Genomic DNA, 27,083 nt, shown 5'->3' with positions numbered 1-27,083 from the left:
ATCATATGTCTATACCTAGCAGTGTCCTGACCATAGACATGAGTGTAAGGGGCTGGAGGGATAGCCTCAGCAGATGATCATATGTCTATACCTAGCAGTGTCCTGACCATAGACATGAGTGTAAGGGGCTGGAGGGATAGCCTCAGCAGAGGATCATATGTCTATACCTAGCAGTTTCCTGACCATAGACATGAGTGTAAGGGCTGGAGGGATAGCCTCAGCAGAGGATCATATGTCTATACCTAGCAGTGTCCTGACCATAGACATGAGTGTAAGGGGCTGGAGGGATAGCCTCAGCAGATGATTATATGTCTATACCTAGCAGTGTCCTGACCATAGACATGAGTGTAAGGGCTGGAGGGATAGCCTCAGCAGATGATCATATGTCTATACCTAGGGGTGTCCTGACCATAGACATGAGTAAGGGCTGGAGGGATAGCCTCAGCAGATGATCATATGTCTATACCTAGCAGTGTCCTGACCATAGACATGAGTGTAAGGGCTGGAGGGATAGCCTCAGCAGATGATCATATGTCTATACCTAGCAGTGTCCTGACCATAGACATGAGTGTAAGGGGCTGGAGGGATAGCCTCAGCAGATGATCATATGTCTATACCTAGGGGTGTCCTGACCATAGACATGAGTGTAAGGGCTGGAGGGATAGCCTCAGCAGATGATCATATGTCTATACCTAGCAGTGTCCTGACCATAGACATGAGTGTAAGGGCTGGAGGGATAGCCTCAGCAGGTGATCATATGTCTATACCTAGCAGTGTCCTGACCATAGACATGAGTGTAAGGGCTGGAGGGATAGCCTCAGCAGAGGATCATATGTCTATACCTAGCAGTTTCCTGACCATAGACATGAGTGTAAGGGCTGGAGGGATAGCCTCAGCAGAGGATCATATGTCTATACCTAGCAGTGTCCTGACCATAGACATGAGTGTAAGGGGCTGGAGGGATAACCTCAGCAGATGATCATATGTCTATACCTAGCAGTGTCCTGACCATAGACATGAGTGTAAGGGCTGGAGGGATAGCCTCAGCAGATGATCATATGTCTATACCTAGCAGTGTCCTGACCATAGACATGAGTGTAAGGGGCTGGAGGGATAGCCTCAGCAGGTGATCATATGTCTATACCTAGCGGTGTCCTGACCATAGACATGAGTGTAAGGGCTGGAGGGATAGCCTCAGCAGATGATCATATGTCTATACCTAGCAGTGTCCTGACCATAGACATGAGTGTAAGGGCTGGAGGGATAGCCTCAGCAGATGATCATATGTCTATACCTAGCAGTGTCCTGACCATAGACATGAGTGTAAGGGCTGGAGGGATAGCCTCAGCAGATGATCATATGTCTATACCTAGCAGTGTCCTGACCATAGACATGAGTATAAGGGGCTGGAGGGATAGCCTCAGCAGATGATCATATGTCTATACCTAGCAGTGTCCTGACCATAGACATGAGTGTAAGGGCTGGAGGGATAGCCTCAGCAGATGATCATATGTCTATACATAGGGGTGTCCTGACCATAGACATGAGTGTAAGGGCTGGAGGGATAGCCTCAGCAGATGATCATATGTCTATACATAGGGGTGTCCTGACCATAGACATGAGTGTAAGGGCTGGAGGGATAGCCTCAGCAGATGATCATATGTCTATACCTAGCAGTGTCCTGACCATAGACATGAGTGTAAGGGCTGGAGGGATAGCCTCAGCAGGTGATCATATGTCTATACCTAGCAGTGTCCTGACCATAGACATGAGTGTAAGGGCTGGAGGGATAGCCTCAGCAGAGGATCATATGTCTATACCTAGCAGTTTCCTGACCATAGACATGAGTGTAAGGGCTGGAGGGATAGCCTCAGCAGAGGATCATATGTCTATACCTAGCAGTGTCCTGACCATAGACATGAGTGTAAGGGGCTGGAGGGATAGCCTCAGCAGATGATCATATGTCTATACCTAGGGGTGTCCTGACCATAGACATGAGTGTAAGGGCTGGAGGGATAGCCTCAGCAGATGATCATATGTCTATACCTAGCAGTGTCCTGACCATAGACATGAGTGTAAGGGCTGGAGGGATAGCCTCAGCAGAGGATCATATGTCTATACCTAGCAGTTTCCTGACCATAGACATGAGTGTAAGGGCTGGAGGGATAGCCTCAGCAGAGGATCATATGTCTATACCTAGCAGTGTCCTGACCATAGACATGAGTGTAAGGGGCTGGAGGGATAGCCTCAGCAGATGATCATATGTCTATACCTAGCAGTGTCCTGACCATAGACATGAGTGTAAGGGGCTGGAGGGATAGCCTCAGCAGGTGATCATATGTCTATACCTAGCGGTGTCCTGACCATAGACATGAGTGTAAGGGGCTGGAGGGATAGCCTCAGCAGGTGATCATATGTCTATACCTAGCAGTGTCCTGACCATAGACATGAGTGTAAGGGGCTGGAGGGATAGCCTCAGCAGATGATCATATGTCTATACCTAGCAGTGTCCTGACCATAGACATGAGTGTAAGGGGCTGGAGGGATAGCCTCAGCAGAGGATCATATGTCTATACCTAGCAGTTTCCTGACCATAGACATGAGTGTAAGGGCTGGAGGGATAGCCTCAGCAGAGGATCATATGTCTATACCTAGCAGTGTCCTGACCATAGACATGAGTGTAAGGGGCTGGAGGGATAGCCTCAGCAGATGATCATATGTCTATACCTAGGGGTGTCCTGACCATAGACACGAGTGTAAGGGCTGGAGGGATAGCCTCAGCAGATGATCATATGTCTATACCTAGCAGTGTCCTGACCATAGACATGAGTGTAAGGGCTGGAGGGATAGCCTCAGCAGATGATCATATGTCTATACCTAGCAGTGTCCTGACCATAGACATGAGTGTAAGGGGCTGGAGGGATAGCCTCAGCAGATGATCATATGTCTATACCTAGGGGTGTCCTGACCATAGACATGAGTGTAAGGGCTGGAGGGATAGCCTCAGCAGATGATCATATGTCTATACCTAGCAGTGTCCTGACCATAGACATGAGTGTAAGGGCTGGAGGGATAGCCTCAGCAGGTGATCATATGTCTATACCTAGCAGTGTCCTGACCATAGACATGAGTGTAAGGGCTGGAGGGATAGCCTCAGCAGAGGATCATATGTCTATACCTAGCAGTTTCCTGACCATAGACATGAGTGTAAGGGCTGGAGGGATAGCCTCAGCAGAGGATCATATGTCTATACCTAGCAGTGTCCTGACCATAGACATGAGTGTAAGGGGCTGGAGGGATAGCCTCAGCAGATGATCATATGTCTATACCTAGGGGTGTCCTGACCATAGACATGAGTGTAAGGGGCTGGAGGGATAGCCTCAGCAGATGATCATATGTCTATACCTAGCAGTGTCCTGACCATAGACATGAGTGTAAGGGTTGGAGGGATAGCCTCAGCAGGTGACCATATGTCTATACCTAGCAGTGTCCTGACCATAGACATGAGTGTAAGGGCTGGAGGGATAGCCTCAGCAGATGATCATATGTCTATACCTAGCGGTGTCCTGACCATAGACATGAGTGTAAGGGGCTGGTGGGATAGCCTCAGCAGATGATCATATGTCTATACCTAGGGGTGTCCTGACCATAGACATGAGTATAAGGGCTGGTGGGATAGCCTCAGCAGATGATCATATGTCTATACCTAGCGGTGTCCTGACCATAGACATGAGTGTAAGGGGCTGGAGGGATAGCCTCAGCAGATGATCATATGTCTATACCTAGGGGTGTCCTGACCATAGACATGAGTGTAAGGGGCTGGAGGGATAGCCTCAGCAGGTGATCATATGTCTATACCTAGCAGTGTCCTGACCATAGACATGAGTGTAAGGGGCTGGAGGGATAGCCTCAGCAGATGATCATATGTCTATACCTAGGGGTGTCCTGACCATAGACATGAGTGTAAGGGGTGGAGGGATAGCCTCAGCAGGTGATCATATGTCTATACCTAGCAGTGTCCTGACCATAGACATGAGTGTAAGGGCTGGAGGGATAGCCTCAGCAGATGATCATATGTCTATACCTAGCAGTGTCCTGACCATAGACATGAGTGTAAGGGCTGGAGGGATAGCCTCAGCAGATGATCATATGTCTATACCTAGCAGTGTCCTGACCATAGACATGAGTGTAAGGGCTGGAGGGATAGCCTCAGCAGATGATCATATGTCTATACCTAGCAGTGTCCTGACCATAGACATGAGTGTAAGGGGCTGGAGGGATAGCCTCAGCAGGTGATCATATGTCTATTCCTAGCAGTGTCCTGACCATAGACATGAGTGTAAGGGGTGGAGGGATAGCCTCAGCAGATGATCATATGTCTATACCTAGCAGTGTCCTGACCATAGACATGAGTGTAAGGGGCTGGAGGGATAGCCTCAGCAGATGATCATATGTCTATACCTAGGGGTGTCCTGACCATAGACATGAGTGTAAGGGGCTGGAGGGATAGCCTCAGCAGATGATCATATGTCTATACCTAGCAGTGTCCTGACCATAGACATGAGTGTAAGGGCTGGAGGGATAGCCTCAGCAGATGATCATATGTCTATACCTAGCAGTGTCCTGACCATAGACATGAGTGTAAGGGGCTGGAGGGATAGCCTCAGCAGATGATCATATGTCTATACCTAGGGGTGTCCTGACCATAGACATGAGTGTAAGGGGCTGGAGGGATAGCCTCAGCAGATGATCATATGTCTATACCTAGCAGTGTCCTGACCATAGACATGAGTGTAAGGGCTGGAGGGATAGCCTCAGCAGATGATCATATGTCTATACCTAGCAGTGTCCTGACCATAGACATGAGTGTAAGGGCTGGAGGGATAGCCTCAGCAGGTGATCATATGTCTATACCTAGCAGTGTCCTGACCATAGACATGAGTGTAAGGGGCTGGAGGGATAGCCTCAGCAGGTGATCATATGTCTATACCTAGCAGTGTCCTGACCATAGACATGAGTGTAAGGGGCTGGAGGGATAGCCTCAGCAGATGATCATATGTCTATACCTAGCAGTGTCCTGACCATAGACATGAGTGTAAGGGCTGGAGGGATAGCCTCAGCAGATGATCATATGTCTATACATAGGGGTGTCCTGACCATAGACATGAGTGTAAGGGGCTGGAGGGATAGCCTCAGCAGGTGATCATATGTCTATACCTAGCAGTGTCCTGACCATAGACATGAGTGTAAGGGGCTGGAGGGATAGCCTCAGCAGATGATCATATGTCTATACCTAGCAGTGTCCTGACCATAGACATGAGTGTAAGGGCTGGAGGGATAGCCTCAGCAGATGATCATATGTCTATACCTAGCAGTGTCCTGACCATAGACATGAGTGTAAGGGGCTGGAGGGATAGCCTCAGCAGATGATCATATGTCTATACCTAGCAGTGTCCTGACCATAGACATGAGTGTAAGGGCTGGAGGGATAGCCTCAGCAGATGATCATATGTCTATACCTAGGGGTGTCCTGACCATAGACATGAGTGTAAGGGGCTGGTGGGATAGCCTCAGCAGATGATCATATGTCTATACCTAGCAGTGTCCTGACCATAGACATGAGTGTAAGGGCTGGAGGGATAGCCTCAGCAGATGATCATATGTCTATACCTAGCAATGTCCTGACCATAGACATGAGTGTAAGGGGCTGGTGGGATAGCCTCAGCAGATGATCATATGTCTATACCTAGGGGTGTCCTGACCATAGACATGAGTGTAAGGGCTGGAGGGATAGCCTCAGCAGAGGATCATATGTCTATACCTAGCGGTGTCCTGACCATAGACATGAGTGTAAGGGCTGGAGGGATAGCCTCAGCAGATGATCATATGTCTATACCTAGGGGTGTCCTGACCATAGACATGAGTGTAAGGGGCTGGAGGGATAGCCTCAGCAGGTGATCATATGTCTATACCTAGCGGTGTCCTGACCATAGACATGAGTGTAAGGGCTGGAGGGATAGCCTCAGCAGATGATCATATGTCTATACCTAGCAGTGTCCTGACCATAGACATGAGTGTAAGGGGTGGAGGGATAGCCTCAGCAGATGATTATATGTCTATACCTAGCAGTGTCCTGACCATAGACATGAGTGTAAGGGCTGGAGGGATAGCCTCAGCAGATGATCATATGTCTATACCTAGCAGTGTCCTGACCATAGACATGAGTGTAAGGGGTGGAGGGATAGCCTCAGCAGGTGATCATATGTCTATACCTAGGGGTGTCCTGACCATAGACATGAGTGTAAGGGGCTGGAGGGATAGCCTCAGCAGATGATCATATGTCTATACCTAGGGGTGTCCTGACCATAGACATGAGTGTAAGGGGCTGGAGGGATAGCCTCAGCAGATGATCATATGTCTATACCTAGCAGTGTCCTGACCATAGATATGAGTGTAAGGGGCTGGAGGGATAGCCTCAGCAGATGATCATATGTCTATACCTAGCAGTGTCCTGACCATAGACATGAGTGTAAGGGGTGGAGGGATAGCCTCAGCAGATGATCATATGTCTATACCTAGGGGTGTCCTGACCATAGACATGAGTGTAAGGGGCTGGAGGGATAGCCTCAGCAGATGATTATATGTCTATACCTAGCAGTGTCCTGACCATAGACATGAGTGTAAGGGGCTGGAGGGATAGCCTCAGCAGATGATCATATGTCTATACCTAGCAGTGTCCTGACCATAGACATGAGTGTAAGGGCTGGAGGGATAGCCTCAGCAGAGGATCATATGTCTATACCTAGCGGTGTCCTGACCATAGACATGAGTGTAAGGGCTGGAGGGATAGCCTCAGCAGATGATCATATGTCTATACCTAGCAGTGTCCTGACCATAGACATGAGTGTAAGGGCTGGAGGGATAGCCTCAGCAGATGATCATATGTCTATACCTAGGGGTGTCCTGACCATAGACATGAGTGTAAGGGCTGGAGGGATAGCCTCAGCAGATGATCATATGTCTATACCTAGGGGTGTCCTGACCATAGACATGAGTGTAAGGGGCTGGAGGGATAGCCTCAGCAGATGATCATATGTCTATACCTAGCAGTGTCCTGACCATAGACATGAGTGTAAGGGCTGGAGGGATAGCCTCAGCAGATGATCATATGTCTATACCTAGCAGTGTCCTGACCATAGACATGAGTGTAAGGGGCTGGAGGGATAGCCTCAGCAGATGATCATATGTCTATACCTAGGGGTGTCCTGACCATAGACATGAGTGTAAGGGCTGGAGGGATAGCCTCAGCAGATGATCATATGTCTATACCTAGCAGTGTCCTGACCATAGACATGAGTGTAAGGGCTGGAGGGATAACCTCAGCAGGTGATCATATGTCTATACCTAGCAGTGTCCTGACCATAGACATGAGTGTAAGGGCTGGAGGGATAGCCTCAGCAGAGGATCATATGTCTATACCTAGCAGTTTCCTGACCATAGACATGAGTGTAAGGGCTGGAGGGATAGCCTCAGCAGATGATCATATGTCTATACCTAGCAGTGTCCTGACCATAGACATGAGTGTAAGGGGCTGGTGGGATAGCCTCAGCAGATGATCATATGTCTATACCTAGGGGTGTCCTGACCATAGACATGAGTGTAAGGGGCTGGAGGGATAGCCTCAGCAGATGATCATATGTCTATACCTAGCAGTGTCCTGACCATAGACATGAGTGTAAGGGCTGGAGGGATAGCCTCAGCAGATGATCATATGTCTATACCTAGCAGTGTCCTGACCATAGACATGAGTGTAAGGGGCTGGAGGGGTAGCCTCAGCAGATGATCATATGTCTATAACTAGCAGTGTCCTGACCATAGACATGAGTGTAAGGGCTGGAGGGATAGCCTCAGCAGATGATCATATGTCTATACCTAGCAGTGTCCTGACCATAGACATGAGTGTAAGGGGCTGGTGGGATAGCCTCAGCAGATGATCATATGTCTATACCTAGCAGTGTCCTGACCATAGACATGAGTGTAAGGGCTGGAGGGATAGCCTCAGCAGATGATCATATGTCTATACCTAGCAGTGTCCTGACCATAGACATGAGTGTAAGGGGCTGGAGGGATAGCCTCAGCAGATGATCATATGTCTATACCTAGCAGTGTCCTGACCATAGACATGAGTGTAAGGGGCTGGTGGGATAGCCTCAGCAGATGATCATATGTCTATACCTAGCAGTGTCCTGACCATAGACATGAGTGTAAGGGGCTGGTGGGATAGCCTCAGCAGATGATCATATGTCTATACCTAGCAGTGTCCTGACCATAGACATGAGTGTAAGGGGCTGGAGGGATAGCCTCAGCAGGTGATCATATGTCTATACCTAGGGGTGTCCTGACCATAGACATGAGTGTAAGGGGCTGGAGGGATAGCCTCAGCAGATGATCATATGTCTATACCTAGCAGTGTCCTGACCATAGACATGAGTGTAAGGGCTGGAGGGATAGCCTCAGCAGATGATCATATGTCTATACCTAGGGGTGTCCTGACCATAGACATGAGTGTAAGGGGCTGGAGGGATAGCCTCAGCAGATGATCATATGTCTATACCTAGCAATGTCCTGACCATAGACATGAGTGTAAGGGGCTGGTGGGATAGCCTCAGCAGATGATCATATGTCTATACCTAGTGGTGTCCTGACCATAGACATGAGTGTAAGGGGCTGGAGGGATAGCCTCAGCAGATGATCATATGTCTATACCTAGCAGTGTCCTAACCATAGACATGAGTGTAAGGGCTGGAGGGATAGCCTCAGCAGATGATCATATGTCTATACCTAGGGGTGTCCTGACCATAGACATGAGTGTAAGGGGCTGGAGGGATAGCCTCAGCAGATGATCATATGTCTATACCAAGGGGTGTCCTGACCATAGACATGAGTGTAAGGGGCTGGAGGGATAGCCTCAGCAGAGGATCATATGTCTCTAACTAGCAGTGTCCTGACCATAGACATGAGTGTAAGGGGCTGGAGGGATAGCCTCAGCAGAGGATCATATGTCTATACCTAGCAGTGTCCTGACCATAGACATGAGTGTAAGAGGCTGGAGGGATAGCCTCAGCAGGTGATCATATGTCTATACCTAGCAGTGTCCTGACCATAGACATGAGTGTAAGGGCTGGAGGGATAGCCTCAGCAGATGATCATATGTCTATACCTAGCAGTGTCCTGACCATAGACATGAGTGTAAGGGCTGGTGGGATAGCCTCAGCAGATGATCATATGTCTATACCTAGCAGTGTCCTGACCATAGACATGAGTGTAAGGGCTGGAGGGATAGCCTCAGCAGAGGATCATATGTCTATACCTAGCAGTGTCCTGACCATAGACATGAGTGTAAGGGCTGGAGGGATAGCCTCAGCAGGTGATCATATGTCTATACCTAGCGGTGTCCTGACCATAGACATGAGTGTAAGGGGCTGGAGGGATAGCCTCAGCAGAGGATCATATGTCTATACCTAGCGGTGTCCTGACCATAGACATGAGTGTAAGGGGCTGGAGGGATAGCCTCAGCAGAGGATCATATGTCTATACCTAGCAGTGTCCTGACCATAGACATGAGTGTAAGGGGCTGGAGGGATAGCCTCAGCAGAGGATCATATGTCTATACCTAGCAGTGTCCTGACCATAGACATGAGTGTAAGGGGCTGGAGGGATAGCCTCAGCAGATGATCATATGTCTATACCTAGCAGTGTCCTGACCATAGACATGAGTGTAAGGGGCTGGAGGGATAGCCTCAGCAGATGATCATATGTCTATACCTAGCAGTGTCCTGACCATAGACATGAGTGTAAGGGGTGGAGGGATAGCCTCAGCAGATGATCATATGTCTATACCTAGCAGTGTCCTGACCATAGACATGAGTGTAAGGGCTGGAGGGATAGCCTCAGCAGATGATCATATGTCTATACCTAGCAGTGTCCTGACCATAGACATGAGTGTAAGGGCTGGAGGGATAGCCTCAGCAGGTGATCATATGTCTATACCTAGCAGTGTCCTGACCATAGACATGAGTGTAAGGGCTGGAGGGATAGCCTCAGCAGGTGATCATATGTCTATACCTAGCAGTGTCCTGACCATAGACATGAGTATAAGGGCTGGAGGGATAGCCTCAGCAGAGGATCATATGTCTATACCTAGCAGTGTCCTGACCATAGACATGAGTGTAAGGGCTGGAGGGATAGCCTCAGCAGATGATCATATGTCTATACCTAGGGGTGTCCTGACCATAGACATGAGTGTAAGGGCTGGAGGGATAGCCTCAGCAGAGGATCATATGTCTATACCTAGGGGTGTCCTGACCATAGACATGAGTGTAAGGGCTGGAGGGATAGCCTCAGCGGTGGTTGGTAGGTGTTCATTATTGGGTGAGCTCCTAGGACATATTACACAATGGTGACTCGGGGTCTGACCTCACATAGGATGCAGGTTCGATCATATATCAGAATGTAGGTGTGAATGGAGGTAAGTGTGCGGCCTGGTACATGGGGTCTGGGGGTGTATGAGATCACACATCTGCGGGATGTGGTTATAAGACTCTGACGTTTCTTCTCCTCAGAGATGTGGCTGGAGGAGCGAGATGATCTGCGGGGACCTCCATCATCGGTCAAGAGGTCTACTGACACAGCGACGGCTGCCACCATCTATTCATCTCTGCATGAACAAGGTAAATATGTCCTCCATCTGCTCCAGGAGTACTCTGAGCCGTACCCATGGAGAGGCCGGGGATGTTATGGGGAGGCCGGGGATGTGATGGGGAGGCCAGGGATGTGATGGGGAGGCCGGGGATGTGAAGGGGAGGCCGGGCATGTGACGGGGAGGCCGGGCATGTGACGGGGAGGCCGGGCATGTGACGGGGAGGCCGGGCATGTGACGGGGAGGCCGGGCATGTGACGGGGAGGCCGGGCATGTGACGGGGAGGCCGGGCATGTGACGGGGAGGCCGGGCATGTGACGGGGAGGCCGGGGATGTGACGGGGAGGCCGGGGATGTGACGGGGAGGCCGGGGATGTGACGGGGAGGCCGGGGATGTGACGGGGAGGCCGGGGATGTGACGGGGAGGCCGGGGATGTGACGGGGAGGCCGGGGATGTGACGGGGAGGCCGGGGATGTGACGGGACGGGGAGGCCGGGGATGTGACGGGACGGGGAGGCCGGGGATGTGACGGGGAGGCCGGGGATGTGACGGAGAGGCCGGGGATGTGACGGAGAGGCCGGGGATGTGACGGGGAGGCCGGGGATGTGACGGGGAGGCCGGGGATGTGACGGGGAGGCCGGGGATGTGACGGGGAGGCCGGGGATGTGACGGGGAGGCCGGGGATGTGACGGGGAGGCCGGGGATGTGACGGGGAGGCCGGGGATGTGACGGGGAGGCCGGGGATGTGACGGGGAGGCCGGGGATGTGACGGGGAGGCCGGGGATGTGACGGAGAGGCCGGGGATGTGACGGGGAGGCCGGGGATGGGACGGGGAGGCCGGGGTTGTGAAGGGGAGGCCGGGGATGTGACGGGGAGGCCGGGGATGTGACGGGGAGGCCGGGGATGTGACGGGGAGGCCGGGGATGTGACGGGACGGGGAGGCCGGGGATGTGACGGGGAGGCCGGGGATGGGACGGGGAGGCCGGGGTTGTGAAGGGGAGGCCGGGGATGTGACGGGGAGGCCGGGGATGTGACGGGGAGGCCGGGGTTGTGACGGGGAGGCCGGGGTTGTGACGGGGAGGCCGGGGATGTGACGGGGAGGCCGGGGATGTGACGGGGAGGCCGGGGATGTTACCTTCTAATCTGCTTTGTGACATTTTCCTCTTCTTATTGGTAACAGAACTGCGGACGATAAAATCGGAGCCGGACAGTGAAGAAGATGAGGGAGGTGAGCCGTGTCTACATGACCCTCCCTCCATTGTTATCGGTGTCATTGACCGATGTGAATCTGTTCTGTGGTCTGTTTGTAGTGGTATCTGGGGGCGCAGTGTAGCCCCCCGTGTGACTGGACACGTTGTTATACTCCATAGTTCTTACCAACACATTTGGCCGAGTTATGGCTGATAAGCAGCTGCACCTGTATGGCTGGAAGATTATATGAGCCTTTTACCTGTCGTGTCCTCCCTCATCCTCATAGACTGTAAGCTCTTGTGTCCTCCCCTCATCCTCTTAGACTGTAAGCTCTTGTGTCCTCCCTCATCCTCATAGACTGTAAGCTCTTGTGCCCCCCTCATCCTCATAGTCTGTAAGCTCTTGTGTCCCCCTCATCCTCATAGACTGTAAGCTCTTGTGTCACCCCCTCATCCTCATAGACTGTAAGCTCTTGTGTCACCCCCTCATCCTCATAGTCTGTAAGCTCTTGTGTCCTCCCCTCATCCTCATAGACTGTAAGCTCTTGTGTCACCCCCTCATCCCCATAGACTGTAAGCTCTTGTGTCCTCCCTCATCCTCATAGACTGTAAGCTCTTGTGTCACCTCCTCATCCTCATAGACTGTAAGCTCTTGTGCCCCCCCTCATCCTCATAGACTGTAAGCTCTTGTGTCCCCCTCATCCTCATAGACTGTAAGCTCTTGTGTCACCCCCTCATCCTCATAGACTGTAAGCTCTTGTGTCCTCACCTCATCCTCATAGACTGTAAGCTCTTGTGTCCTCCCCTCATCCTCATAGACTGTAAGCTCTTGTGTCACCCCCTCATCCTCATAGACTGTAAGCTCTTGTGTCCTCCCTCATCCTCATAGACTGTAAGCTCTTGTGTCCTCCCCTCATCCTCTTAGACTGTAAGCTCTTGTGTCCTCCCCTCATTCTCATAGACTGTAAGCTCTTGTGTCCTCCCCTCATTCTCATAGACTGTAAGCTCTTGTGTCCCCCCCTCATCCTCATAGACAGTAAGCTCTTGTGTCCCCCCTCATCCTCATAGACTGTAAGCTCTTGTGTCCCCCCTCATCCTCATAGACTGTAAGCTCTTGTGTCCCCCTCATCCTCATAGACTGTAAGCTCTTGTGTCACCCCCTCATCCTCATAGACTGTAAGCTCTTGTGTCACCCCCTCATCCTCATAGACTGTAAGCTCTTGTGTCCCCCCTCATCCTCATAGACTGTAAGCTCTTGTGTCCTCCCTCATCCTCATAGACTGTAAGCTCTTGTGTCCTCCCCTCATCCTCATAGACTGTAAGCTCTTGTGTCCCCCTCATCCTCATAGACTGTAAGCTCTTGTGTCCCCCCTCATCCTCATAGACTGTAAGCTCTTGTGTCCTCCCCTCATCCTCATAGACTGTAAGCTCTTGTGTCCCCCTCATCCTCATAGACTGTAAGCTCTTGTGTCCCCCCTCATACTCATAGACTGTAAGCTCTTGTGTCCTCCCCTCATCCTCATAGAGATGTCTCATTTGTTATCTTGGTCCCCCCTGTCCTGTAGAGGTGGGGGCACAGACCTGTCAGGGGGTCAGTAATCTCCTTAATTGTGTCTTCTAGGAGGAGGCTGGAGAAACGACATCCCGTCCCCGGGGTCGGGGAGTGATGGGGCAAGTGCTGGGTGGCCGTCCCCTGCCCTGGTGTCACCGGAGGAGTGTTACCCCATGGGGGAGCCCCCAGCGGGAGGTAAGACACGGATATAGCGGATGTATATCACAGTCTTCCCCACCCGAGTCTTCTTTGCCTCCTGCTGGTGTCTGCCTGCCCCCTACTGCCTCCTGCTGGTGACTGCCGTCCTCCTACTGCCTCCTGCTGGTGTCTGCCTGCCTCCTACTGCCTCCCGCTGCTGACTGCCTGCCTCCTGCTGGTGTCTGCCTGCCCCCTACTGCCTCCTGCTGGTGACTGCCTGCCTCCTGCGGGTGTCTGCCTATCCCCTGCTGCCTCCGGCTGGTGTCTGTCTGTCCTCTACTGCCTCCTGCTGGTGTCTGCCTATCCCCTGCTGCCTCCTGCTGGTGTCTGCCTTCTGCTGGTGTCTGCCTATCCCCTGCTGGTGTCTGCCTGTCCTCTACTGCCTCCTGCTGGTGTCTGCCTGCCCCCTACTGCCTCCTGCTGGTGTCTGCCTGCCCCCTACTGCCTCCTGCTGGTGTCTGCCTGCCCCCTACTGCCTCCTGCTGGTGTCTGCTTGTCCTCTGCTGCCTCCTATTGGTGTCTGCCTGCCCCCTACTGCCTCCTGCTGGTGTCTGCCTGGCCCCTACTGCCTCCTGCTGGTGTCTGCCTGCCCCCTACTGCCCTCCTGCTGGTGTCTGCCTGCCTCCTGCTGGTGAATGCCTGCCACCTGCTGGTGTCTGCCTGCCCCCTACTGCCTCCTGCTGGTGACTGCCTGCCTCCTGTTGGTGTCTGCCTGCCCCCTACTGCCTCCTGCTGGTGTCTGCCTGTCCTCTACTGCCTCCTGCTGGTGTCTGCCTGCCCCCTGCTGCCTCCTGCTGGTGTCTGCCTGCCCCCTGCTGCCTCCTGCTGGTGTCTGCCTGCCCCCTGCTGCCTCCTGCTGGTGTCTGCCTGCCCCCTGCTGCCTCCTGCTGGTGTCTGCCTGCCCCCTGCTGCCTCCTGCTGGTGTCTGCCTGCCCCCTGCTGCCTCCTGCTGGTGTCTGCCTGCCCCCTGCTGCCTCCTGCTGGTGTCTGCCTGTCCCCTGCTGCCTCCTGCTGGTGTCTGCCTGTCCCCTGCTGCCTCCTGCTGGTGTCTGCCTGCCCCCTGCTGCCTCCTGCTGGTGTCTGCCTGCCCCCTGCTGCCTCCTGCTGGTGTCTGCCTGCCCCCTGCTGCCTCCTGCTGGTGTCTGCCTGCCCCCTGCTGCCTCCTGCTGGTGTCTGCCTGCCCCCTGCTGCCTCCTGCTGGTGTCTGCCTGCCCCCTGCTGCCTCCTGCTGGTGTCTGCCTGCCCCCTGCTGCCTCCTGCTGGTGTCTGCCTGTCCCCTGCTGCCTCCTGCTGGTGTCTGCCTGTCCCCTGCTGCCTCCTGCTGGTGTCTGCCTGTCCCCTGCTGCCTCCTGCTGGTGTCTGCCTGTCCCCTGCTGCCTCCTGCTGGTGTCTGCCTGTCCCCTGCTGCCTCCTGCTGGTGTCTGCCTGCCCCCTACTGCCCTCCTGCTGGTGTCTGCCTGCCTCCTGCTGGTGAATGCCTGCCACCTGCTGGTGTCTGCCTGCCCCCTACTGCCTCCTGCTGGTGACTGCCTGCCTCCTGTTGGTGTCTGCCTGCCCCCTACTGCCTCCTGCTGGTGTCTGCCTGTCCTCTACTGCCTCCTGCTGGTGTCTGCCTGCCCCCTGCTGCCTCCTGCTGGTGTCTGCCTGCCCCCTGCTGCCTCCTGCTGGTGTCTGCCTGCCCCCTGCTGCCTCCTGCTGGTGTCTGCCTGCCCCCTGCTGCCTCCTGCTGGTGTCTGCCTGCCCCCTGCTGCCTCCTGCTGGTGTCTGCCTGCCCCCTGCTGCCTCCTGCTGGTGTCTGCCTGCCCCCTGCTGCCTCCTGCTGGTGTCTGCCTGCCCCCTGCTGCCTCCTGCTGGTGTCTGCCTGTCCCCTGCTGCCTCCTGCTGGTGTCTGCCTGTCCCCTGCTGCCTCCTGCTGGTGTCTGCCTGTCCCCTGCTGCCTCCTGCTGGTGTCTGCCTGTCCCCTGCTGCCTCCTGCTGGTGTCTGCCTGTCCCCTGCTGCCTCCTGCTGGTGTCTGCCTGTCCCCTGCTGCCTCCTGCTGGTGTCTGCCTGTCCCCTGCTGCCTCCTGCTGGTGTCTGCCTGTCCCCTGCTGCCTCCTGCTGGTGTCTGCCTGTCCCCTGCTGCCTCCTCCAACGAGGATTCGGCTCTGCTGGGATTTACTAAGATCGTGCGCCTGAGTTCTTGCATGTGTCACTGCTGCGCCGAGGTCCGCTGGAGTTCACCTTCTTCTTCCTGGTGCATGTGAGCGCTGATCTTGCGACACATTTCATTTGTCCCAATCCGTCGGTTTCTTTGGCGTGAAAGCCGGCAAAATCTGATAGCATGCGCCAGAATCCCGGGGCAATTCAGGGCAAATCGAAAAATATTCGGGAAACCTGACGAAAGTGTGCGATTCGGACCCTTAGTAAATGAGCCCCATTGTGTGGGCTCATGGGACTCGGGCATGCACTCAGTCCTACTAAGGGGCTCCGGCATGCACCCAGTCCCTCTTAGGGGCTCCAGGATGCACTCAGTCCCTCTAAGGGGCTCCAGCATGCACTCAGTCCCTCTAAGGGGCTCCAGCATGCACTCAGTCCCTCTAAGGGGCTCCAGGATGCACTCAGTCCCTCTAAGGGGCTCCAGGATGCACTCAGTCCCTCTAAGGGGCTCCAGGATGCACTCAGTCCCTCTCAGGGGTTCCAGCATGCACTCAGTCCCTCTAAGGGGCTCCAGGATGTACTCAGTCCTACTAAGGGGCTCCGGCATGCACTCAGTCCCTCTCAGGGGCTCCAGGATGCACTCAGTCCCTCTCAGGGGCTCCAGGATGCACTCAGTCCCTCTAAGGGGCTCCAGGATGCACTCAGTCCCTCTAAGGGGCTCCAGGATGCACTCAGTCCCTCTCAGGGGTTCCAGCATGCACTCAGTCCCTCTAAGGGGCTCCAGGATGTACTCAGTCCTACTAAGGGGCTCCGGCATGCACTCAGTCCCTCTCAGGGGCTCCAGGATGCACTCAGTCCCTCTCAGGGGCTCCAGGATGCACTCAGTCCCTCTAAGGGGCTCCAGGATGTACTCAGTCCTACTAAGGGGCTCCAGGATGCACTCAGTCCCTCTCAGGGGCTCCAGGATGCACTCAGTCCCTCTCAGGGGCTCCAGGATGCACTCAGTCCCTCTAAGGGGCTCCAGGATGCACTCAGTCCCTCTAAGGGGCTCCAGGATGCACTTCCAGCTCAGACAATCCTCACCCTCCTTTTTTAAGTGGTGCTTCTATATCTTGGGATATAGTTAATGCGTAAGATCTGCGATTCATGTAACAGAGATTTGGGAAAGCTTAAAGGAAACCGACCCCCGGGGATCCAGCTATTAAGGTAGGTCCGGAGGTAGGTGCATGTCACCTATGTAAGGGTGGCTCTTTTTAGGGCTAATCCTTTAGTCTTCTCTATCTTTTATCGGTGTAATATGCAACCCGGTAAAAAAACACCCCCAAAAAAAGCTCAGAAAAAAAGATCATTTTTTATTAATACTCTTTAAAACATCGCTCTAAAGAGTAAAACGTTCCGCAATCTCAAATAAGACCATTAAAAAGAACAGCGCTTCTCGCAACACACAAGCCCCTGACCAGCGTGCGTGAGGACCCGGAGGCTAAAAATAACATCATTTTTGCCTAATTACTTTTTACTCAGTAAAAATGGGGTAAAATAAAAAATATCTCTGTACAGGCCGTCCCCGGGTTACAAGATCGGGTCTGGAGGTTTGTTCTTAAGTTGAGTTTGTAGGTAAGTCGGAACTGTATATTTTATCATTGTAACCCCAGACAGAACTTTTTTGGGTCTCTGTGACAATTGGATTTTAAAAATGTTGGGTTGTCATAAGAACCAGGAATAACAGTAAAGCTTCATTACAGACGCCTGTGATATAGATGATTATTGTAGCCTGGGGCTGAAGTACAGGAAATTACCAACATCCAGAGGGCCATCTGTAACTAGGACTGGTCTGTAAGTCAGGGGTTCTTAAGTTGGGGACTGCCTGTAAATGAGGTATTTCTCTGATCATGGTGATCCATAGAATACAAATAATAAACTATTTTTATGGTTCACGGCCCAAACCCCCCCCCCCCAAAAAAATGATTTTTATTTCCCCCACCAACAAAGAGCTAATAAAATCTCCCTAATTCGCTACAGATGCCCCAAAATTATGTCCCAGAAAAGTGCATCTCATGTGGCAAAAAAAATATGCCCCTATAGGTCCACATTACAAAATGAGGAAAAAATGATATCCTGCTCCGAATGGCCCCTCCCATTCTATGCCCCTCCCATTCTATGCCCCTCCCCATTCTATGCCCCTCCCCATTCTATGCCCCTCCCCATTCTATGCCCCTCCCCATTCTATGCCCCTCCCCATTCTATGCCCCTCCCGTTCTATGCCCCTCCCGTTCTATGCCCCTCCCGTTCTATGCCCCTCCCGTTCTATGCCCCTCCCGTTCTATGCCCCTCCACGTTCTATGCCCCTCACGTTCTATGCCCCTCACGTTCTATGCCCCTCCACGTTCTATGCCCCTCACGTTCTATGCCCCTCACGTTCTATGCCCCTCACGTTCTATGCCCCTCCCGTTCTATGCCCCTCCCGTTCTATGCCCCTCCCGTTCTATGCCCCTCCACGTTCTATGCCCCTCACGTTCTATGCCCCTCACGTTCTATGCCCCTCACGTTCTATGCCCCTCACGTTCTATGCCCCTCACGTTCTATGCCCCTCACGTTCTATGCCCCTCACGTTCTATGCCCCTCACGTTCTATGCCCATTCCATTCCCAGCCGTGCGCCCGTACAGCAGTCACCAACACATGTAGAGGATCGGCACTCGGGAGAGATTGGGGATCACCATCTGTGGAGCCTTTTTTCATTTAATCCAAACTCTCGATCTCATTACGTGGCGCTCATACATCATGCACCGATCTGGATCCCACAGAGATATATCCATAGGATCCGTGGGCTGTTCAGGAGATGAGTCTGGATACTCTGCAGGAGGCGTGGCTGTACTTCATAGCGGCACAAGTGCAGCACTTCCAAGGCTGGGGGTGCAGATAGAAGGAGAATCGGGCGCTCCACAAGTCGTCTGATTAGTTATGGACACACGATACCACGGCGTGCTCTGGAGAGGGGATTTGGTGGCCGGGGAATAGGTGGTGGACCCACATTGTCCCTCATATCCAAGGTGTGGACTAGAGCCAAGGCTATAATAGGTATCCCTAAATATACAGGGGACCCTCCACTCTGGGGAAACCCCGCTCTGCCGGAAATGTTTCGATTGGAGGGTTTTTCCCCATGGGAAGCGAAAGGGGTTAAGACGCTGCAGCATATTTGTTCAGAAGGAAACTTTAGAACATTTGAGGAAATACAAGCTGAATTCCCACGGTGCTTCCACAGTAGCCAATATAATAACTGTGCTCCCACAGTAGCTAATATAATAACTGTACCCCACAGTAGCTAATATAATAACTGTGCTCCCACAGTAGCCAATATAATAACTGTGCTCCCACAGTAGCCAATATAATAACTGTACCCCACAGTAGCCAATATAATAACTGTGCTCCCACAGTAGCCAATATAATAACTGTACCCCACAGTAGCCAATATAATAACTGTACCCCACAGTAGCTAATATAATAACTGCGCCCCCACAGTAGCCAATATAATAACTGCGCCGACACAGTAGCCAATATAATAACTGTGCCCCCACAGTAGCTAATATAATAACTGTGCCCCCACAGTAGCTAATATAATAACTGTGCTCCCACAGTAGCTAATATAGTAACTGTGCTCCCACAGTAGCTAATATAATAACTGTGCTCCCACAGTAGCCAATATAATAACTGCGCCCCCACAGTAGTCAATATAATAACTGTACCCCACAGTAGCCAATATAATAACTGCGCCCCCACAGTAGCCAATATAATAACTGTGCTCCCACAGTAGCCAATATAATAACTGCGCCCCCACAGTAGCCAATATAACTGTGCCCCCACAGTAGCCAATATAATAACTGCGCCCCCACAGTAGTCAATATAATAACTGTACCCCACAGTAGCCAATATAATAACTGTACCCCACAGTAGCCAATATAATAACTGTGCTCCCACACTAGCCAATATAATAACTGCGCCCCCACAGTAGCCAATATAACTGTGCCCCCAGAGTAGCCAATATAATAACTGTGCTCCCACAGTAGCCAATATAATAACTGTGCTCCCACAGTAGCCAATATAGTAACTGTGCCCCCACAGTAGCCAATATAATAACTGTGCCCCCACAGTAGCCAATATAACTGTGCCCCCACAGTAGCCAATATAATAACTGTGCTCCCACAGTAGCCAATATAATAACTGTGCTCCCACAGTAGCCAATATAATAACTGTGCTCCCACAGTAGCCAATATAATAACTGTGCTCCCACAGTAGCCAATATAATAACTGTGCTCCCACAGTAGCCAATATAATAACTGTGCCCCCACAGTAGCCAATATAATAACTGTGCCCCCACAGTAGCCAATATAACTGTACCCCACAGTAGCCAATATAATAACTGTGCCCCCACAGTAACCAATATAGTAAATGTGCCTCCACAGTAGCCAATATAATAACTGTGCCCCCACAGTTGCCAGTATAGTAACTATGCACTGATATAGTGAGCGTACCCCCACAGTAACCAATAAAGTAACTGCGCCAGTAGCTAATATAATAACTGTACCCCCACAGTAGCCAATATAATAACTGTGCTCCCACAGTAGCCAATATAGTAACTGTGCTCCCACAGTAGCCAATATAGTAACTGTGCTCCCACAGTAGCCAATATAGTAACTGCACCCCCACAATAGCCAATATAGTAACTGTGCCCCCACAGTAGCCAATATAGTAACTGTGCTCCCACAGTAGCCAATATAATAACTGTGCCCCCACAGTAGCCAATATAGTAACTGTGCCCCCACAGTAGCCAATATAATAACTGTGCCCCCACAGTAGCCAATATAGTAACTGTGCCCCCACAGTAGCCAATATAGTAACTGTGCCCCCACAGTAGCCAATATAGTAACTGTGCCCCCACAGTAGCCAATATAGTAACTGTGCCCCCACAGTAGCCAATATAGTAACTGTGCCCCCACAGTAGCCAATATAAGAACTGTGCCCCCACAGTAGCCAATATAAGAACTGTGCCCCCACAGTAGCCAATATAAGAACTGTGCCCCCACAGTAGCCAATATAAGAACTGTGCCCCCACAGTAGCCAATATAAGAACTGTGCCCCCACAGTAGCCAATATAAGAACTGTGCCCCCACAGTAGCCAATATAAGAACTGTGCCCCCACAGTAGCCAATATAAGAACTGTGCCCCCACAGTAGCCAATATAAGAACTGTGCCCCCACAGTAGCCAATATAAGAACTGTGCCCCCACAGTAGCCAATATAAGAACTGTGCCCCCACAGTAGCCAATATAAGAACTGTGCCCCCACAGTAGCCAATATAAGAACTGTGCCCCCACAGTAGCCAATATAAGAACTGTGCCCCCACAGTAGCCAATATAAGAACTGTGCCCCCACAGTAGCCAATATAAGAACTGTGCCCCCACAGTAGCCAATATAAGAACTGTGCCCCCACAGTAGCCAATATAAGAACTGTGCCCCCACAGTAGCCAATATAAGAACTGTGCCCCCACAGTAGCCAATATAAGAACTGTGCCCCCACAGTAGCCAATATAAGAACTGTGCCCCCACAGTAGCCAATATAAGAACTGTGCCCGCACAGTAGCCAATATAAGAACTGTGCCCCCACAGTAGCCAATATAAGAACTGTGCCCCCACAGTAGCCAATATAAGAACTGTGCCCCCACAGTAGCCAATATAAGAACTGTGCCCCCACAGTAGCCAATATAAGAACTGTGCCCCCACAGTAGCCAATATAAGAACTGTGCCCCCACAGTAGCCAATATAAGAACTGTGCCCCCACAGTAGCCAATATAAGAACTGTGCCCCCACAGTAGCCAATATAAGAACTGTGCCCCCACAGTAGCCAATATAAGAACTGTGCCCCCACAGTAGCCAATATAAGAACTGTGCCCCCACAGTAGCCAATATAAGAACTGTGCCCCCACAGTAGCCAATATAAGAACTGTGCCCCCACAGTAGCCAATATAAGAACTGTGCCCCCACAGTAGCCAATATAAGAACTGTGCCCCCACAGTAGCCAATATAAGAACTGTGCCCCCACAGTAGCCAATATAAGAACTGTGCCCCCACAGTAGCCAATATAAGAACTGTGCCCCCACAGTAGCCAATATAAGAACTGTGCCCCCACAGTAGCCAATATAAGAACTGTGCCCCCACAGTAGCCAATATAAGAACTGTGCCCCCACAGTAGCCAATATAAGAACTGTGCCCCCACAGTAGCCAATATAAGAACTGTGCCCCCACAGTAGCCAATATAAGAACTGTGCCCCCACAGTAGCCAATATAAGAACTGTGCCCCCACAGTAGCCAATATAAGAACTGTGCCCCCACAGTAGCCAATATAAGAACTGTGCCCCCACAGTAGCCAATATAAGAACTGTGCCCCCACAGTAGCCAATATAAGAACTGTGCCCCCACAGTAGCCAATATAAGAACTGTGCCCCCACAGTAGCCAATATAAGAACTGTGCCCCCACAGTAGCCAATATAAGAACTGTGCCCCCACAGTAGCCAATATAAGAACTGTGCCCCCACAGTAGCCAATATAAGAACTGTGCCCCCACAGTAGCCAATATAAGAACTGTGCCCCCACAGTAGCCAATATAAGAACTGTGCCCCCACAGTAGCCAATATAAGAACTGTGCCCCCACAGTAGCCAATATAAGAACTGTGCCCCCACAGTAGCCAATATAAGAACTGTGCCCCCACAGTAGCCAATATAAGAACTGTGCCCCCACAGTAGCCAATATAAGAACTGTGCCCCCACAGTAGCCAATATAAGAACTGTGCCCCCACAGTAGCCAATATAAGAACTGTGCCCCCACAGTAGCCAATATAAGAACTGTGCCCCCACAGTAGCCAATATAAGAACTGTGCCCCCACAGTAGCCAATATAAGAACTGTGTCCCCACAGTAGCCAATATAAGAACTGTGCCCCCACAGTAGCCAATATAAGAACTGTGCCCCCACAGTAGCCAATATAAGAACTGTGCCCCCACAGTAGCCAATATAAGAACTGTGCCCCCACAGTAGCCAATATAAGAACTGTGCCCCCACAGTAGCCAATATAAGAACTGTGCCCCCACAGTAGCCAATATAAGAACTGTGCCCCCACAGTAGCCAATATAAGAACTGTGCCCCCACAGTAGCCAATATAAGAACTGTGCCCCCACAGTAGCCAATATAAGAACTGTGCCCCCACAGTAGCCAATATAAGAACTGTGCCCCCACAGTAGCCAATATAAGAACTGTGCCCCCACAGTAGCCAATATAAGAACTGTGCCCCCACAGTAGCCAATATAAGAACTGTGCCCCCACAGTAGCCAATATAAGAACTGTGCCCCCACAGTAGCCAATATAAGAACTGTGCCCCCACAGTAGCCAATATAAGAACTGTGCCCCCACAGTAGCCAATATAGTAACTGTGCTCCCACAGTAGCTAATATAGTAACGGTGCCCTTGTAAGCTTCCATGTTCCGCTCCAACTAATTGAGGGGGGAAATAGGGATGGACACTGCGGTCTTGGTCCAATTCTCTGGGGAATATAAAGTCTCAGAGGCTATTATTACCTGATAGAGGCCACGATCATGGGCTGTTATAAAGTTGTAAAAGTAAAATTTACCTTTGGGGCTTAAAGCCCATTTTATTAGCGAGGATCTTCCTTGGATGGAATATACAGAGAAAGATTCTCCAAGGATCTGGTAAAGGGTCCCTCCCGGATCTGGTAAAGGGTCCCTCCCGGATCTGGTAAAGGGTCCCTCCCGGATCTGGTAAAGGGTCCCTCCCGGATCTGGTAAAGGGTCCCTCCCGGATCTGGTAAATCTGCCAGTGGGATTGTCCTGGGGACGTGATGGAAATTCGTGTTGGTTTCAGTAATTCATGTTCTGCCCCGGTGTCTGTCAGGTGATGTGAGTGTCTTGGGTGAAGTTATTTGGTAGAAACTGGGCAAGAGGTCGCAGAGGAGAGGCTTGTAACTTTTTTCGCTAATGTCCTGTCCCTATAGGGGTCAAAGAGTAACCAGTGGGGCCAACATGGTGGAGTAATGGATACAGGATTACGTCTGTAGGGTGAGGACACTAATGCTGCTCCTGCTATTCAGCGAGTTCTCCTGATCATGCCTTACCTGCTTCACAGGTCGTGGTGGTGTAAAGCTGGAGCCTGGCTCGAGGGTGCATGGTCCTGATGGGACATCAGAGACATGGACAGAGCAGGAAGGTAAGTAGCTGCAGTCTACGGACTTGTTACTAACCCTATAAGTCTCACTCACCTGTGACTTCACTTCTGACAGATTCCCCTGTAGCAAGATCAATGAGGAGGTCCCCGAACTTCTCCCCCGCAGAGTTAGAGTGTTTTGTGGCGTTAATGGATCACTTCCTGCCAAATAATCTCATCCGTGCCGGAGCGCTCCCCATTAGACAGCGCAAAGCCATCCTCCAGGAGATAGCCCGGCGCCTACAGCCACTCTCTGGGTGTCTGCGCACCCCCCGCCAGCTCCGACACCGCTGGACGGACTTCAACAACCGAGACCCCGACCGGCTGGAAGAGATAAGAAGACGACTTAGAAGAGGTAGCTGCCTGGAGGGTCACAGGGACGGGATGAACACCTTTCACATCTGTGTCACTGGATTTATGCTTCTTCTTGATGTTTGTCATCAGTAAAAACAAAATCATAAACTAGGAGAAGTCCTCGGAGAAGCTAGAAGTCCTCCGAGGACTCATGGCAGTCACTGCAGGGGGCGTTCACATGAGGAGAATCTTTTATTTGTGTGGAGACCTGGTTACCAGGATATTGTTCTGTTGATTATCACCTGACAGCTTCTACCTTTACCTGCCATTAATGTGCGTTGGTGTCTTATACAATGATGGGGACAACCCTCCCCATGGTCACAATGCTAGAAGCATCTCTATAAGTGCACACCACTGGTAGTCCCAGCCTCCATCGTGCTCCAGGAGAGCCCCGCAGAGCAGGTTCTGACCCTCTAGATCCAGGCTCTAGACTGATTACGTGGCTCATGTGTTTCTGCTCTGGTTTACAGCTCCTCGTCAGGAATCCTCTATGAAGTTCAGTAAAGAGTCTTCTCCTGCAGCAGGTAATCGTTAAACCTTCTGCTGAAGCTTCTCATCATCTTTCTCCGGTGCCCCCCAACCCCACATAACACACATTGGTCCTCACTACTACTGACTGGCAAAGGTCAGACAAGCCTCGGTGTGACTGGATGGCTGGGGGGTAACGCGGGTGTGTAGTAAGATGGGTGGGTCCATTCATCTCATCGTACTCATCTTCTGCATCTGGATCAGGATCCTTCTTTTACATGACATGTTTATGTTCATTCACACAGGAAACAGCTGGAAACACAGAAGTTCCCCACATCAGCACAACATCAAGGAAAAGCCAACGACCCCCAAGCAGACAAGACCGGCCATGGCTGAGGAGCACACACCCAGGAAACCTTGGCACCACATGGGGCTTCCAAAAAACAGAAACTCCTTCTCTGTGGCACGATTAAAAAAAAGAGTCAGCAGACGCGTCACATTCTACACATGAATAATCGGGGAGAGGACCAGCGCCAGGGACCGCCATTGGACACCAGCGAGATGAAGACCTGGCTGCAGGGATTGTGGGTATTCCCAGAGGTCTCTGCTGTCATGGATCCAGAGGACGCGGCTATAAGATGCAGGATGGTTTGGATCGTCACAGCAGAAGGGACTGGAGGACCGAACCCTGCACAACATTATTATTATTCCAGCATATTCTTCTGTCCGGAGTCATGTACAGAGGTCTCAGTGATACAGGATGAGTGCGACACATGGAGAGTGCTGATCCCTGGGGTCAGACATGATGGGATCAGACATTATATATCAGAGTTGGTCATCCAGCCATCGCCCTGGTCTTCATCCTCCTGGATGGACCCATAAAATCCTCCTGTCTGAGAAGTGTCTCGTAGCTCCTTATGTATTTATCTTGCCTGCAGCTTTCGGCTATTGGTTCACATATATACGGCAGATCCAAATGAGAGAACAACTCACCGAATCCTGAATCCCCAGGTCATTCTGTCATCCTATGTGAATATATGAGTAATATATCAATATTATAAAGGAAATCTCCCATCAAAATACACCCAGGGGCACTTACTCATTGATCCAGGCCCCGGGACTGTGGGATCTTCTTACATGTGTTACCCATGGCCTCCTTCCTTCTAAAATCTACTTGTATAATTATGCTAATGAGGCAGAAGGGCTCTGGGGATGTTTCCAGAGCTCCTTACTGATGTGTTTCATTGGTTGTTACAATGAGGTCTCCCCTCCATGCTCTGCACTTCCTGCTACATTATAGGGGAAGGGGGAGACAGGTCCTGATCATTGTAACAGCCTGTGGCACTCTAGCCCTTTGGGGGCTCTGGAAACTCTGAACTCCCCCACCACCACCACCCCCAGCTCATTAGAATAATTGGAAAATTTCATTTTAGAAAGGAGGAGGCCATGGATAATAAGTATAATAAGATTATTATAGTCCCGGGGCCTTGATCTATGAGAAATTATTCTGGGGGGAGATTTCCTTCATACTGTCAGCACCTGTCCAGCAACCACAACCAGGCTTGGCGCTCGCTGTCAGACTAGGTAGGTGGTGGCGAACTCACTCTGTGGAGTCCCTGCGGGCTAAGGCCCTGCCTAAAGCAGGACTGACACAGGAAGGTGGGGTCACACGAGGAGATAAACGATACTGAGGGACAAACAACAGATACAGACAGACAAGCCGAGTCAAACAAACCGGGTCAAAACCAAGATGACGGCAAAGGTACAGAATCGTATAGCAAGTAGAATGATCAGAAGGCAAAGCAGAAGTCACTACACAGAATAGCAAGAAACGCAAGAGCACCAGATACACAGGAGACTGCAATAACCAGCACCAGATGCACAGGAGACTGCAATAACCAGCACCAGATGCACAGGAGACTGCAATAACCAGCACCAGATGCACAGGAGACTGAATAACCAGCACCAGATGCACAGGAGACTGCAATAACCAGCACCAGATGCACAGGAGACTGAATAACCAGCACCAGATGCACAGGAGACTGAATAACCAGCACCAGATGCACAGGAGACTGAATAACCAGCACCAGATACACAGGAGACTGAATAACCAGCACCGGATACACAGGAGACTGCAATAACCAGCACCAGATACACAGGACACTGAATAACCAGCACCAGATACACAGGACACTGAATAACCAGCACCAAATACACAGACT

At 51.4% G+C, this 27,083-nt stretch overlaps 1 protein-coding gene across 1 annotated transcript in view; it reads left to right on the top strand.

Annotated features, from left to right (window-relative positions):
* LOC140133879 (uncharacterized) overlaps positions 1-25,761 on the top strand; it is a 59,956-nt gene extending 34,195 nt beyond the window's left edge. Inside the window, exons 8-14 of the mRNA XM_072154547.1 lie at positions 10,623-10,730; positions 11,879-11,926; positions 13,510-13,635; positions 23,962-24,042; positions 24,116-24,394; positions 24,864-24,917; positions 25,167-25,761. Of these exons, the coding sequence (XP_072010648.1) occupies positions 10,623-10,730; positions 11,879-11,926; positions 13,510-13,635; positions 23,962-24,042; positions 24,116-24,394; positions 24,864-24,917; positions 25,167-25,372 (902 nt within the window). The 3' untranslated portion in view covers positions 25,373-25,761. The remainder of the gene's footprint in view (positions 1-10,622; positions 10,731-11,878; positions 11,927-13,509; positions 13,636-23,961; positions 24,043-24,115; positions 24,395-24,863; positions 24,918-25,166) is intronic.
* Positions 25,762-27,083: the final 1,322 nt, after the last annotated feature.

This window comes from Engystomops pustulosus, chromosome 5 (assembly GCF_040894005.1).
Source record: "Engystomops pustulosus chromosome 5, aEngPut4.maternal, whole genome shotgun sequence".
NCBI classification, from domain to species: domain Eukaryota; kingdom Metazoa; phylum Chordata; class Amphibia; order Anura; family Leptodactylidae; genus Engystomops; species Engystomops pustulosus.
The sequence above is the reverse complement of the archived record's forward strand: the minus strand, read 5'-3'. Positions and strand labels throughout refer to the sequence as shown.